Source organism: Homalodisca vitripennis, chromosome 4 (genome assembly GCF_021130785.1).
Source record: "Homalodisca vitripennis isolate AUS2020 chromosome 4, UT_GWSS_2.1, whole genome shotgun sequence".
In the NCBI taxonomy this organism is placed as follows: Eukaryota; Metazoa; Arthropoda; class Insecta; order Hemiptera; family Cicadellidae; genus Homalodisca; species Homalodisca vitripennis.
The window spans coordinates 175,056,119-175,070,604 of NC_060210.1; the positions used below are offsets into that span (position 1 = coordinate 175,056,119).

The following is a 14,486-nucleotide window of genomic DNA, read 5'->3' on the forward strand; positions in this document are numbered from 1 at the left end:
CTTGGCTACGCTACGCGGCTGTAAACAAGGCATTCTCTGATTGAACGCGAGATTAATAACACAATTTAATTACTTGATAGATTGTCGTTTAATGTAAACACTTTTCGTATTGGAGTTTTATTGTATCAGATATAGTCTATTATTGTTTTCATAAAATAAAAAAAGTATGCAAATCCTTAATCTAATGTAAGGAATTTAAATTACATTTTAACTTAATTTCATTCTATTAAATCCCTTATTTTATTTAAATATTAATGAGAAAAATGCTATTCAGTACGATATCTATATCGTTGTGTGTAATGACTGTTAACACAATGTAATAATTATAAAAAATTTTAATTTATGGTGGACAATAAATTGAATTAATTTAGGGTCTTGCGTAAATAAATAGTATAATAATGTGACGGAGCAGAACCTACACGACACATATCAATTAACGCAGCGAGACCATAACTTTATAGGCCTATATAACTGTTTTAATTACCAGTAAGGTCGTTTGAGAAAACAATTTTATTTTTCATCTCTTTAGATATTAAACGGTAGTGATATGCGTTTTCCTTATCAATAATATTTTTTATGATTCCTAAGCTGCATGGATATTACGAGTGTACACGGTTTAAATCTTTTATGGTGAATGTGTGTTTAAATTGTATAATGTATTAGTAAAATATTACAAATGAAACGTCATGTTATAAAAACGTTAGAAAAAAAACCATTGCATTTTTTCTAACCAGGAAACAACAAACGTCAAGTAACTTTGTAGTGTAATGCTTTATTACTACAAAACTACAAATCGAGGAAGTCGTCCAAGTATAATTTTGTCGGGTTCCATACGACTACGTTAACGCTATTAATCATTTCATGCAGATGAAAAATATATCGTACAAGGTTCATTTATTGTAATGTGGTGCAGCGATGTTATGGTAAAAATAACCTTTGTTGTCTACTGTCAATGAGAGTGGAGGGGGAGGGGTATATCGTGTACTCCACTCCCCCATCCTCGGACAACAGCTGGTTTCATGTCTCAACATGAAAGATTTGTTTCCCCAGCTCGGCACTCCAATCTTATTCTTATTGTGAGAATTGATATAAAGATTTAAAGCTTTTCATTCAACTCATTCTGACACTTTCTCACGGAAATTCTTCTGTTGAAAGAGGCTTCTCTGTCAACAAACAGTGTATAGTTGAAAACTTGAAGGAGGAGAGTTTAGTCGCGTTGAGAAAAGTTTGTGACGGCGTATCAGCAGCAGGAGGATTGGAGGCAATGGAAATCACTAATGAATTAGTTCATGCTGCCAAAAATTCCCACGCCCACTACTCGGAGCACTTGGCAAAACAACGAGAAGAAATGAAAGACAAAATTAATTCTGAGAAAGAGAGGAAGCAAGCTGCAATAGAAAAAAAAGAATTGGAAGCACAAAAATTCCAGGTTTTGTCCGACGCCAGGAAAAGGGCAGCTGAGTTAGACGATAAGATACAGGAACTTAGCAAAAAGTGCAAATCGTAATTCACTTTTATTCTAGACATTTTTGTCAATTTCTTTATTTATGTGTACAAATATAATTTTTTTTGTATAAACTGGTACCAAATAACTTTTCTTATAACAAGTTGTATATAATTTTTATACATTTAACGTTTATATGTTATTTTAATTTCAATAAAATTGCCTTTTCTTATGTACTAATTAAAATGTGAACCTGTGATTATGTGAAAATTTTCCTGTGGAAGAAATTGATCGAAATAATAATAATGTGTTAAACAAGAAAATAATTTAATAATCACGCAAGTGTACTTCATGGACTCAAACGAGTTAGCCTTAGCCAACGTACGAATCCTGTCACCCTGCATCTTGTCTAACCTGTGTCAACAAAGTTCTCTTCAGATTTCAACAAACTTGTAAGTTAAAGAAAATTATGAGCTATGTGCATGCTAATTATATTCAAATTTGTCTTTGTCATTGCTTTGATGACTGTTATGATGATGTTTTGTAAAAATAATATGCCTTGTTATATTCATTATGTAGCAAATCGCACATAAAATCGGGCGCTCGCCGCTCATTGCTTGCGTCGTAACCGAAGCCTATTGTTATTTCGTTCTTTTAGACGTTTCCGTCAATTCCTGCACGACCAATGACATTGTTAGTCAAATGGGAAGAAGTTTTATATTGTATTTTACCGCTCTGCCGCGTCTGTAGTGTTTACGTCTCAACTTCGCCCCTCTCCAACACGATTTTGTTTGTACCGGTAACGTTGTTTATGAAAACTTTCCGACCTTGAATTTTAATTTTTTTAACCGTGAAAACCGTGAATTAGCCGTGAATTTGAGTATTTAGATTGAGTGGGAACCCTGAAATTAGAAAACACCAATTACAACCCACTAAAACCCACCGAAGTGTTGCCATGTATGTACTGACAGCATACGGAGGATACACCTCAAACTGTACAAGACCCTAGTTGTTGTCTACGATTCACCTTTTTGCGAAGTAGATGGTTTCTGGACTACAGTTGGTGATAGTGGCCCTGGCAAGCAGATGACAACAACTAGGGTCTTGTACAGTTTGAGGTGTTTCCTCCATATGCTGTCAGTACATACATGGCAACACTTTTATATATATATATCCAACGAATAGATTCAGCCCAAGGAAAGCACTAGAGGACTGTAATTTTTTAAACTATATTTTTCAATCTGTCTATAGAATATAATGCCAAACTGTTTTTGGCTAAATTTAGGTTTTATTCAATGAAGTATTGAGTACAATGCCTATTCATGGGAGGCAAGAGTGTGTTGGATTTTATGTGGGTGGTGAAATCAAAATTTTCATAACCATTGTTTGTTTTATTATGCAGGTGTTATAAGAAATATATTATACCACCTGTATGAAAGGTGTTAATATACTTTATAATATTTAACAATTCTTTCTTTGACTCAAATGAGCTCAAATCATTTAAAATTGACAAGTATTAAAATCTGTGTGGGGCTGGGGAGATTATTATGATTTAAAAATCCATGTTATTGGCTAAACCTTCAAAGTAGTTCCCATATCTTCAAGCAACACCTCTGTAGATACTGGCATCTACAAACTCTCATCTCTGGCAGTTTCCAACATCTAGGATCATTTGATCTTTTGGAGCTTCCAATCCCTGACACCTTCCAATCTATGGGTCATCCCAAACTGAGATACCTTAATCTTGTGCAAGCATAAATTCTGATTGTTTACAGAAACTTCTAACTCTTAAGAAATTTGCCTTTGGCAGTTCCTGTTATAGTGCATGAGGGATCCTTTGTTCTAGAAGAATCCTGCTTGTAGGAGCCAAGATCTCTGGAAGATTCCGATCTTATGAACATCCAGAATAAATTTCTCTGCATACAAAAGTGCCTACCCTTAGGTGTTTTCCCTAAGCTGTTGAATTTTGGCTCCAGACTACTGATCATTTTCACCATCTAGAATTATTTTTCTGTGGCTGTTACCAATGATGATATTATCCAAAGGACTTGCTCTTAAAGTTTACAATTATACAGCACTAACTACAGATCTATTTTGTGTTACTTTCTGCAAGAAGCCACTCCTAACTCACTCCATATTAATTTCCCCTTTAAATCGTGTCTTGTTGAGTAATGCAAGTAAGCTTTCAGTATTTAAGTCACAACTACAGAATATTTCCTTTGAAACATTAAGACTTCAGTTGTGATGTATCAGACTTGTTCTGTATTACTTCGCCATTTGGAACTCTACCATATATGTTCTGAACACAAATACAAAATAATAATTATGATCATTAACATTTGACATTGTGAGTTTTTACAAATTACAGTTTGATTACAGGATACTTGTAATGTAATCATTTTTTTTAGTTTTATACAATTTCTTATTCAAGGACTTAATCCAAATATTAAGCCTCAAGAATTTTTAACCCTGTATTTCTTAGAACTGAATTTAAATTTGTAAAATATTTTATTACTGTTTATTTGAACAAAGTGTCTTTATCTGGACTATGATTTTTATGTGTTTGTCATTAATAGTTTTTTTCCTTACCCAATAGTCATTGATCATCAGCGCAAACTACTACTTCCAGAAAATCGTAGTGCTTTTAAAATTATAAATTCATACATCAAACTGTGATAATTGTGTGAATTACAATCCTTCTCACATTTTCAACCCATTCTAAATTAATCATTGATATATTAAAATTATTAAAAATCAGTTTCATTTTATTTAGAAGAATTCAGATAAATTTGATAAAACATTTATTATTTTATATTTATTCATTCAATTTATTTATTTATCTTATTACATATTTATCGACAACAACAACTCCTCGAACAAAATCTGAAAGTTTGTAAAGCAAGAAATTCTTTTTTACTACTGTGACGCCATTGTATTTCTTAATGAAATTACAAATAAAGATGTTTGTCTATTGTCTATCGTATTCCATTCAAATTTATTCATTTTGTAATCAGAAACAAATGTATTAGTGTTTTTCATTTATTTGTATACATAATAAATTTTAGCATGACTTAAGTATTTCCCACTGACCACATTATTATTCATATTAAACACTGAATATTTGAAAAATGTACTTAAATATTTTTATGTTGCAGACATACTGTTAGAAGCAGACGATAACAAACTCCCTCAGAACTGGACCTTTATCAACCTACAAGCTCTTACAGACAAAAATGTTTCTGATGCTGTTGAAGCTATTTTGGGAACCTACCTTATGGTATATGAATCATCATAAATATATTGTAATAATAAAATTATTTAATGTACTTTAATTTATTTTGGACTTTTACCAAAAGGTTTATTTAAATCATCTCTCATATATTAGTGTTAATATTAAATATAGTAGATTTTCACTCTGTAGTGCTTTTGGCTGGGATGAAAATATATTTCAAGCATGGTTATTTATTTCTTTGTAACTAATAAATAGATGAGAAATTTCAAAATTTGGTCAATTTATTTTAATCTTTGAGCATATGTAATTTTTTTTATAGTTGACACGCACAGTCAATTCATGAAAAAACCCACTGTACCAGGGTAATATTTTCTTTCAATTCATACTTACTATTATGATTTAATGTTTTGGTTTCTTTGAAAATTGTATGCTCTTTATTTATGCTTTTAAGTATACTTTAAAAAACATTAATTTTACCGAATTGTATATTGCTAAAACTGATCTTAATTATTGTAGACCAAAACAACATAATAGTTCACAGACAAAATCCAGCACTAGAAGATGACCACACAAACAATGATACAAGAACTTTGACATGAATAACACTTAATTGAAATAGGAAAAATTATGTTATAATCAGTCAGCTGTCCTTCTTAGATGAAAATGAGTGCAAAAGTTATTTATATCTGTTATAATTGTTTATAAGTAAAATGAATTAAATTTTATATTTAAACAAAAACCAATGTACACAATCATTAATTAACAACACATAAATACCATGTTTTATTAGAAAGTATCATCATAAATATTTAACATAATTATATATGATATTTAAACATAGATTTTCTAAATGTTTATAATGAATCGGACATTTATTTTTTAGGCATTCAGAATGACTATTGGATATTGGTCTCCAATGTTTTAAAATAAAAAGTATCAACATACTTTTTATTTTAAAACATTGGAGACCAATATCCAATAAATATTTAATATAATTATATATGATATTTAAACACAGATTTTCCAAATGTTTAGAATGAATCTGTCATTTATTTTTAGACAATCAGAATGTCTATTGGACATTGGTCTCCAATGTCGTAAAATGTGTAAGAACTCCTGAACATATTACTTTTAGCATTTATCAATTAAATCATAACAACAAAAATCTATGATATTTAAAAGTACTTCTTAAAATTAAAGTTAAAGTTTAAAACTAAATTATACAGTTTAGAGGAATTAATCATGAAGGCTATGTGAATTAAACGTGTGAGAAACAGTGAATAAATTAAATTAATAAATGTACTGTAATATTATTGTGTGTAAATACCAGTACATAGATTATTTGTTTTAAGTTAATTATTAATGACTATGGATTGAAATTATAATGGACATTCGCCATGGTTTTATGTGTTACAAAGAATCGTTACTTGCCCTATATTTTACATAAGTTATCAAATTCAAAAACTTAAGATTAACCTCCGATTGACAGGGTTAATAAATGCTCATTGGAAGGAGGTTTTTGGAAATATTTGCTCTTTAACAAAATTAAATAACACAATTATTTGATCCTTAAACATAACCGTGTTTATACTTACATTAAAGGGCAAATTATAAAGAATACAAATACCTAATTTATGAGTCCCTTATAAATTGGATGAAAAGATTCTGTTTTGGTAAATACTTTTTTTGCAGGAAAAACCCCTAAAAATTACATTGCTTATTTTAGGCATACATAAGTAATTTATATCTATACTATTATCCAATTTATAAAAATGTAACAGTTTCTGTGTGTGTTACTCAATCACGTAAAAAAACTACTTCATTGATTTTACTTAAATTTTATATAGAAAATCTTAGGGTCCCTGGTTAACATATAGGCCTATTCTTGTTTCAAAAATCCCTCTGGGCTATGCACCAGTAGTCTCTAAAGTCGCGAACAAATCACATTTTGCAGTACAGGAAACAATTATTATTAATTGTTAGAGCCTATTAAATATGATCACCTGTACCGTGTAAACATTGTTTTATGGCAGCACAACAGTATTTTAACTCAGGAACTGGCAATCCACATTATATTGGTTTTATTATTAATATTGTTATTGAGCCTTTTTCATGTTATTTTAGTATAATAAATTCCATTTCAAATGAGATGAAATTGGTTGGACATATCAGTCCTTGTCATTAGTAAATTGATGTTAACGCTGAGCTGGTCTTTGCTACTTGGAGGGTTGACCACACAATAAAGTAAACAATTAAAAGAACTAGTGATGAACACATTCTTGTCAGTGCTCAGGAACCTTACTTCAAGTAATGAATCTTTATGGTCTGTGAGGACGAGCAAGGCAAAAGTGAAAAACAATTTTTATTTATACTTTTAGTTATTGGTTTTGACTTAATTGTATTACAGTGGGATTTTATATAATGAACAAAACAAATTTGTGTTTTAGACTTGTGGATTATTTGGAGCTCTGGCAGTGTTAAATTGGTTTCAAGTGACAAACCCTGCATTTTCCACTCCAAAAGTATTCACACAGAAGACTTGCTCTCCAGCCAAAGGCCGTGGGAATCCCGACCATCATCTGATAGATCCGAGTTACTTGGAGAACATTCTCAACTACAAGTTTAACGACAGATGCTTCCTTCTGCAAGCAGTTTCACATCCTTCCTATACAAGGAATAATATCACTACTTGTTACCAAAGACTTGAGTTTTTGGGAGATGCTGTAATTGGTATGTTACATTCTTTATTTTTGTACCAACTTCATTTTGGCTATATTATTGACTAAAACTTAAAGGTTTTTGTAGTTTCTAATTTTTAAATTATATATATATATATATATATATATATATATATATATATATATTTCGTCTTCTCTTAAATACACCTGTATTATGTTTTAGAGTAGGTAAATTGTTTGATCTGACCTCACACTCATCTTGGAATAGTTTATTTGAACTACTCTAAATGAACTACTCCAAATTTACTAAGTATGTTTATACTGGGGCTATCTAGAAAATAGATTACGTTTTCATATGAACAAAAAACAGAGTACAAGACAAATAGTATTATATTGACAGATTGTATTATATACACATACATTTTTATATAACAGTTTTTTTTTAGTGTGCTTGTTATTGCGATATAAGAGGCACTGTAGCTTTGCCAGTAAATACTAAGGGTTAGTGCTCACTGAATCTCATCTAACTAGGCTGCCTCTTTAGGTAGTACTTTAAATATAAGTTATGTTAATACTGTGTGAACTTGGATATAAATGTATATTTCTTTTACATACCTTCAGTAAATAAATTATGAAAATTTAAACTCTATTAGTTTTTTCTATATTTTTTTATTTAGTACATCAGGATTTTTTAATTAGAAAAGCAGACATTACACATAGTAAAACAGTCCATATGTACAAGGAATTAATATTTCTGGTAGATATTTAATCGGGAGATAATTTAAATGGTAGATAAAAACTAATTGTAATGTTGAAGATGGAGCTTGTATTGGCTATTTTTTATTTATCCACTACATTTACTTTTTTAAGGTCTTTCGATAGCAAAGCTATTTTTATCAGACACATCACAAAAGTCTTGCTATCGAAAGGCCTCATAAAAATAAAAAGTTGTTAGTATTGGTTGACGTGTTCTATATGTAGTGAATAAATTAACTAATTATTGGTTTATTTAAAATTTCAAACTCATAACGAATCTAAATACAAATTGTAACTGCAATTTGCAGACATTAAGTCAGACTATCATGTCAAATTGTGATGGATTACCAGATCCTCTGATAGTGAATACCAAGAGACCTAATGTAGAAAACAATCTGAGTAAAGGGTGGCTACATAGTGTAGAAATGTAGTTTTTAAAATTAGTTCTTTTATTGGTCCATGTCTGAAACTAAATGTTAATTTCATAGTCAATGATACAAGGGCTATCGGGAAAGTAGATTACATTTACATCACATATAGAAAAAAAATAAATTACAAGAAAAAGATTCTATTATATATTTGAAAGTGACACTAAAATAGTATTTTTCAACGTAGTGACCATACAAATTTAGGCACTTATCAAAGGTGTGAACTAGTTTTGAAATTCCTGCATTATAAAATTCGGCTACTTCAGACTTCAACCAGGTAGTCACACCCTCCGCAGTTCCACGTCGTCATAAAATAGCCGTGTCACAAGCCAGGTCTTCATTGCTGGAAACAAGTGATAGTCACTGGGTGCAAGGTCCGGACTGTAAGGCGGATGTGGAAAATCTCTTACTTAAAAACATTCAGGACTTCTCGAGTTTGATTTGCTGTGTGTAGTCTCGGTACCCATCTTGCACAAAATTTGTGATAAACTCACTTGTTTGTAACAATTCTGTTTAACAAACTCCTTGAAATTTGAGGAAAACTAAGTGAGAGTTCTGTTATCGTGAATCAAATGTCTTTTGTTTATCTTGTTTACCAGTGACTTACCAAATTATATTGACACATACTGCTACCCAGGCATGTATGCAGATGACACTGTTCTGACCACCTCTCACAAATCGACAGAGCTTCTTAAAATTAATACCTTCATTTCCGTTAGCATGGCCCATCAATATTGCTTAGAAAACTACCTAGTTTTCAATGAATCAAAAAGTCAAACATCATATTTGGAAAAACAAGGACAAAATAACAATCCCACATGACTTTGAAATTTCTTGCTACACAAAACATCTTGGACTGACGTTAGATGACTCTCTCTCCTAGAGCTTTCATATTGATTCTTTTTGTCATCAGCTGAGCACAGCAGTGTTTGCCCTAAGAAGAATAAAATCTGTAAGTACCCTAGAAGCCACCAAAACAGCTTATCATGCAATATTTGAGAGCAGAGCTCTATACGGAATTGTACTATGGGGAGCATCCTCAAACAACAACCTTCAACGAGTCATGGTTCTTCAGAAAGGGGCAGTAAGAATAATGGCTGACATTGCACCGTGGGACAGCTGCAGAGATGCATACAAGAACCTAGGTTACTGACCATCACATCTCTTTACATACTTGAAGTCATCATGCTTGCTGCTAAGTTAAACTTGACAAGAAACAATCGTCACGGTCGAACCACAAGACATGGACTTGACTACAACTTACCTGCTCACAGGACCGCTCTGTTTGCAAAGAAACCCTCATATGCTGGAGCTAGACTATATAATGCTTTACCTATCGAGCTCAAGAAAAAAAAATCTAAAAAAAGGACTGTATTCCTGGCTTGCGAAGAAATCAATTTATACAATCAGTGAATTCCTTGAACATGCTGCAAATAGCCGCAACAACTATTAAAAACTTACAAGGAACTAAAGACAATTTATTTCCATTACATTGTATTGGTTTTCATTTATATTATTTTGTATTTGACACCTGTTCTAAACTTGATGTTTATGAATAAAGCTTTCTGTATTCTATTCTATTCTGTATTCTTTAATCTTCTCATTGACTTTAGAAACAGTTTCATCAGTCACAATGCTTGACCGTTCACTTTGTTAATCATTCATTATGCACATAAGTTTGGCCATTTTTAACCTAATGCACCACTGATGCACTCCACCTTTAGTAATTACATCACCCCATAAACTTCACAAAGTTGGCGATAAATCTCAATTGGTTTATTGTTTTTAGTCCAAAAAAACCGTATTACCAACTGCATTTCACAACTCACAGGATTTTCAATTGCGTCATATATTTTAAACTACTTTTGTAAAACAGCAAGGAGCAACAGTTACTTTTTACTAGCATGGCTGGATAGTCCCTAACGGAGAAACACCCTGACATTAAAATGGCCACATTATCAATCGATCATTTATTGTCAGAACACAAAGTGTAACAACGTCATCAGTTAAAGGATAACAACAATCCCTGCTAGCCTATAATTATTAACTATAAATACATTTTAAAAAATTCATCAACCCTTTAAATTTATGTCTTTACTATATTCAAGAGTCAAGTTTTTGTCATTTTACAAGACATTGTCAAAACAGTGAATATTTTATTGAATAGGCCTAGGCCTAATTTAAAATTACAATTTAGTGATCCAGATGTAAAATTAACCTAAAATTTATAAAATACAGTGATTACAAAGGACTAGAAACAGGTTAAAAGTTAGCCCATACATCAAAGTACTCACTTACACTATACATGTATTTTTCAGTTAACCATAACTTAATAGTGGTTTTATACCTGTTTAGGGACATTCCTTTGACTTCACTAGGTAATACATTGAATAACTTAATGCCGTGATATACAAAGCTGTTTTGAGTGCTAGAATAAACACATCTTTTTGTAACAATATTTAACCTATTCCTTGTTTCATAGCCATGAATATAAGCTAAATGTTGAAAAGCGTGGAGGTTTTCTTTAATGTACATTAGTGTAGAAAAACAGAGATGGGAGAGAAAGAATGTATAATTTGATAAAATATCATCTACAGTGGGTCAAATTGGGAAAAAAACACCCTGAGTGACACATAAATTAAAAAAGTAGTGAGGACTCAAAAATAAAAACAGAAGCAATTTTTAGCCCATAGACATCCAGGCATGCACTTTCTCTTTGTCCATTTATGGCTTTAAAAACTGTTTACAGATCTATTACCATCACAGTTGACACTATTTACATAAAACCTATAGTATTTTTTACTACAAGGCACCTTTGTTTTAATTCACATTTGGATAGGAATTCACACTTTTAGTATATGGTACCTCTTATACGAAAAGTGTTTTAAAAACAAGTGATAGACACTTTTTAAAATATCTAAGGCTAAGGTAGAAGAACAAATGCATTGCATTGGTAGTGTACTAAATGCAACAAAACATCGTGAAAGTAAGTATTTTTGGCACCATTTCTTAACTATCGAAGTTAAGGCCAAACTTTAATTTAAAAAATTTTAGTTTTTAGGAGATCTATTGATAGGTATAATGAAAGTAATACCTTGCTATTTGAATTGTGTAGGTTTTACAAGTTTGAAATATCCTAAATTTGAACTATCAAAGAAACGGAAATGTGCTGAAAAGTGACAACTTTAACTTCATATTTTTAGGAAGAGTACTTCTTTGATAACCTTGGATAAATATTTGAGTTTGCTAAAAACATTGAACTTGGTAACAGTAAAAAAAAAGCTGAAACCTTACAACTTTGTACATTCTGAACGACCCTGTATGCAAGAAGTAACATACATTGAAACTTTTTTTCTCTCAGAAGTATTAGTGAATAAAGGACATCTCATAGATAGTTTTGTTTATGACTGAAACATTATATATGTAAGTTAATTTTCTGAATATGTTTATTTTATCTTTAAATCATCTACCCTGATTTGGAATTTTAAATAACTATATTCGACCCATGCATTGGCTCTCAATGTACAATTATTGACTAATCTTATTTTGATTGGTGTTGGCACTGAAATTTTAATAGCAATGACAGCAGTATGATAACCACTCAGCTAAGAAAGAAACCGAAGTGGTTGAATAATTTGCAATATTTTATCAATTTTAATCGCAGTTCACTTCTATTATAAATTAAATGTACTAAACTTGAAAGATTAATGAAGGTGTATCCTACTGTTTCAGATTTTCTAATAACAATTCACATCTACGAAAAATGTGAAACTCTTACACCGGGAGATCTAACAGACTTGCGCTCAGCTCTGGTGAACAATGTAACTCTCTCTTGCATCTCTGTGCGCAACCAACTCCACAAGTTTCTGCTTCACAACTCAAATGTTCTCAATGATTGCATGATGCGATTTGTGAAACACCAGGAAGACAGGAATCACATCATAGATAATGATGTAATATTTCATTTATGTTATTACCAGGTTTCTTGTATTTCTCTTTTTGCAGGTCTTTGTCCAACATATTAAGAGATATATTAGATATGTTAGTAAACTAAACAGTGTATTAATCTAAAAATACAGTATATATACAAGCTGGCTTTTGAATTTCTTGGAAAACAAGTAAGAATATTAACCATGTGCATGTTCACAATAACTTTATTTGCACTAGTACTGTATAGCCTAATACGTGAATTTTCTATTTATTTTGAAATAAAAATTATGATTTATTTTGAAATAAAAATTGTGATTTATTTTGAAATAAAAATTATGATTTATTTTGAAATAAAAATTATGATTTATTTTGAAATGAAAATTATGATTTATTTTGAAATAAAAACGATGCTCTAGTTCAGACTCTTCTTTCTGTGTACTATTTGCAATAGAACATAGACCATAAATATACCGTTAAACTAAGTGTTATGTATAAGACTCATTTTGGAAAACCCATGATTATTATTTTAGGATACTAAAAATTGTATCAAAAATCTAAAAAATCCTATTATAAAACAATCCAATAGTCATATTTTTGCAGTGACATGTTTTGAAGGCTCTTTATGCCTTCATTATTGGACCTATGTAGCTATGGTGGTTTAATGGCTTTATCATTAAATTAAAGTGTATTACACAACACAGACACAAGTAAATAAATAAATATCACTTTACACATTCTACACAAAACATGATTGAACATGATACTACTTGCAGGAAGCTGTGGCGCAGCAATGACAGGTGGACGACTGGAGTTATTACCATTGTAACTTTTGAACGCAGCATAAATTTCATACTGTACTTAGTATGAAATAGAAGAAGTAGTCTACTTCACTCATGTTGTGATTTTCATCCAGCAGATGTTGGGTGAAAATAGACATTTTGGGGCAATTTTCCTTGTGTATTTGTTTGAAGAAGAAATAAGCCATCCACCACCATGGCTGCAAAGGTCTGACGATGAAGGAAACTCTTTTGAAACATGTCACCTTTAAAACACTTAACTATTGGATTGTTTGACAAGATATAAACCTAATTTCCTTTCTAAATTTTACATCACTTTTCTGTAATTTTGTGTGTATAGCATCATTAAAGGTAAAAACAGGTTGTATTTATAAAAATACAACATCAATTGTTTCAATAGGAAATATTTTGTTTACCTCATAAAGATTACATTAAAACGTAATTATACCACTAAAAAGGACGGTAAGGACTATAAACAGTAAGGTTTTTAAAATTCATCATAAGAGGGTTACAAGGAGGTACCCAAAAGAAACCAGAATTATTTTTTTAAAAGCTATACATTTTCAAATTTTTTACAAATAAACCTTATCTGTTTCAAAATACTCTCCATTACAACTAATATGTTTGTCCCACTGGTATTTCCACTGTTCAAAACATTTTTTGTACTCATCTCTAGAAATGGCTGACAGCTTATCCCTCGTTTTTTTATTCTTGACCTCTTTGATGTTGCCATATTGGTGTCCTTTCATACCCTTGTTCGTGTGTGGAAATAAGAAAAAGGTCACTCGGTACCAAGTCATGCGAGCAAGATGTGTGTGGCCACAGAACCATGCCATTGTTAGCCAAAAACTGTCTAATAGAGATGGCTGTGTAAGCAGGTACCTTGTCGTGGTGAAAGAACCAGTCTCCTGTCTCCCACAAATCGGGTCTTTTTTGACTAACACTGTTGCGCAGTCTTCTTAAAATATCCAAATAAAGTTTGATTGGTGGTCTAACCTGGGGGAACAAACTCTGAATGAACTATGCCCTTGGCATCAAAAAAGCAACTCAGCATTGTTTTGGTGTTTGATTTGACTTTACGACATTTGTTTTGGATGGGGTGACGATGACGTCTTCCATTAGCTTGACTGTTGCTTTGTTTCTGGGTCGTAACCATAGCACTATGACTCGTCACCAGTAATGATCTGTGACACAAAATCTGGATCAGTTTCAAGCTGTTAT

At 31.4% G+C, this 14,486-nt stretch overlaps 1 protein-coding gene across 2 annotated transcripts in view; it reads left to right on the plus strand.

Annotated features, from left to right (window-relative positions):
• The window catches only part of LOC124360694 (endoribonuclease Dicer-like), a 137,054-nt gene that overhangs the window by 111,260 nt on the left and 11,308 nt on the right, over positions 1-14,486 (plus strand). For both annotated transcript variants that reach the window (XM_046814522.1, XM_046814523.1), the window contains 3 exons: positions 4,600-4,721; positions 7,124-7,406; positions 12,271-12,491. In XM_046814522.1, the coding sequence (XP_046670478.1) occupies positions 4,600-4,721; positions 7,124-7,406; positions 12,271-12,491 (626 nt within the window). The remainder of the gene's footprint in view (positions 1-4,599; positions 4,722-7,123; positions 7,407-12,270; positions 12,492-14,486) is intronic.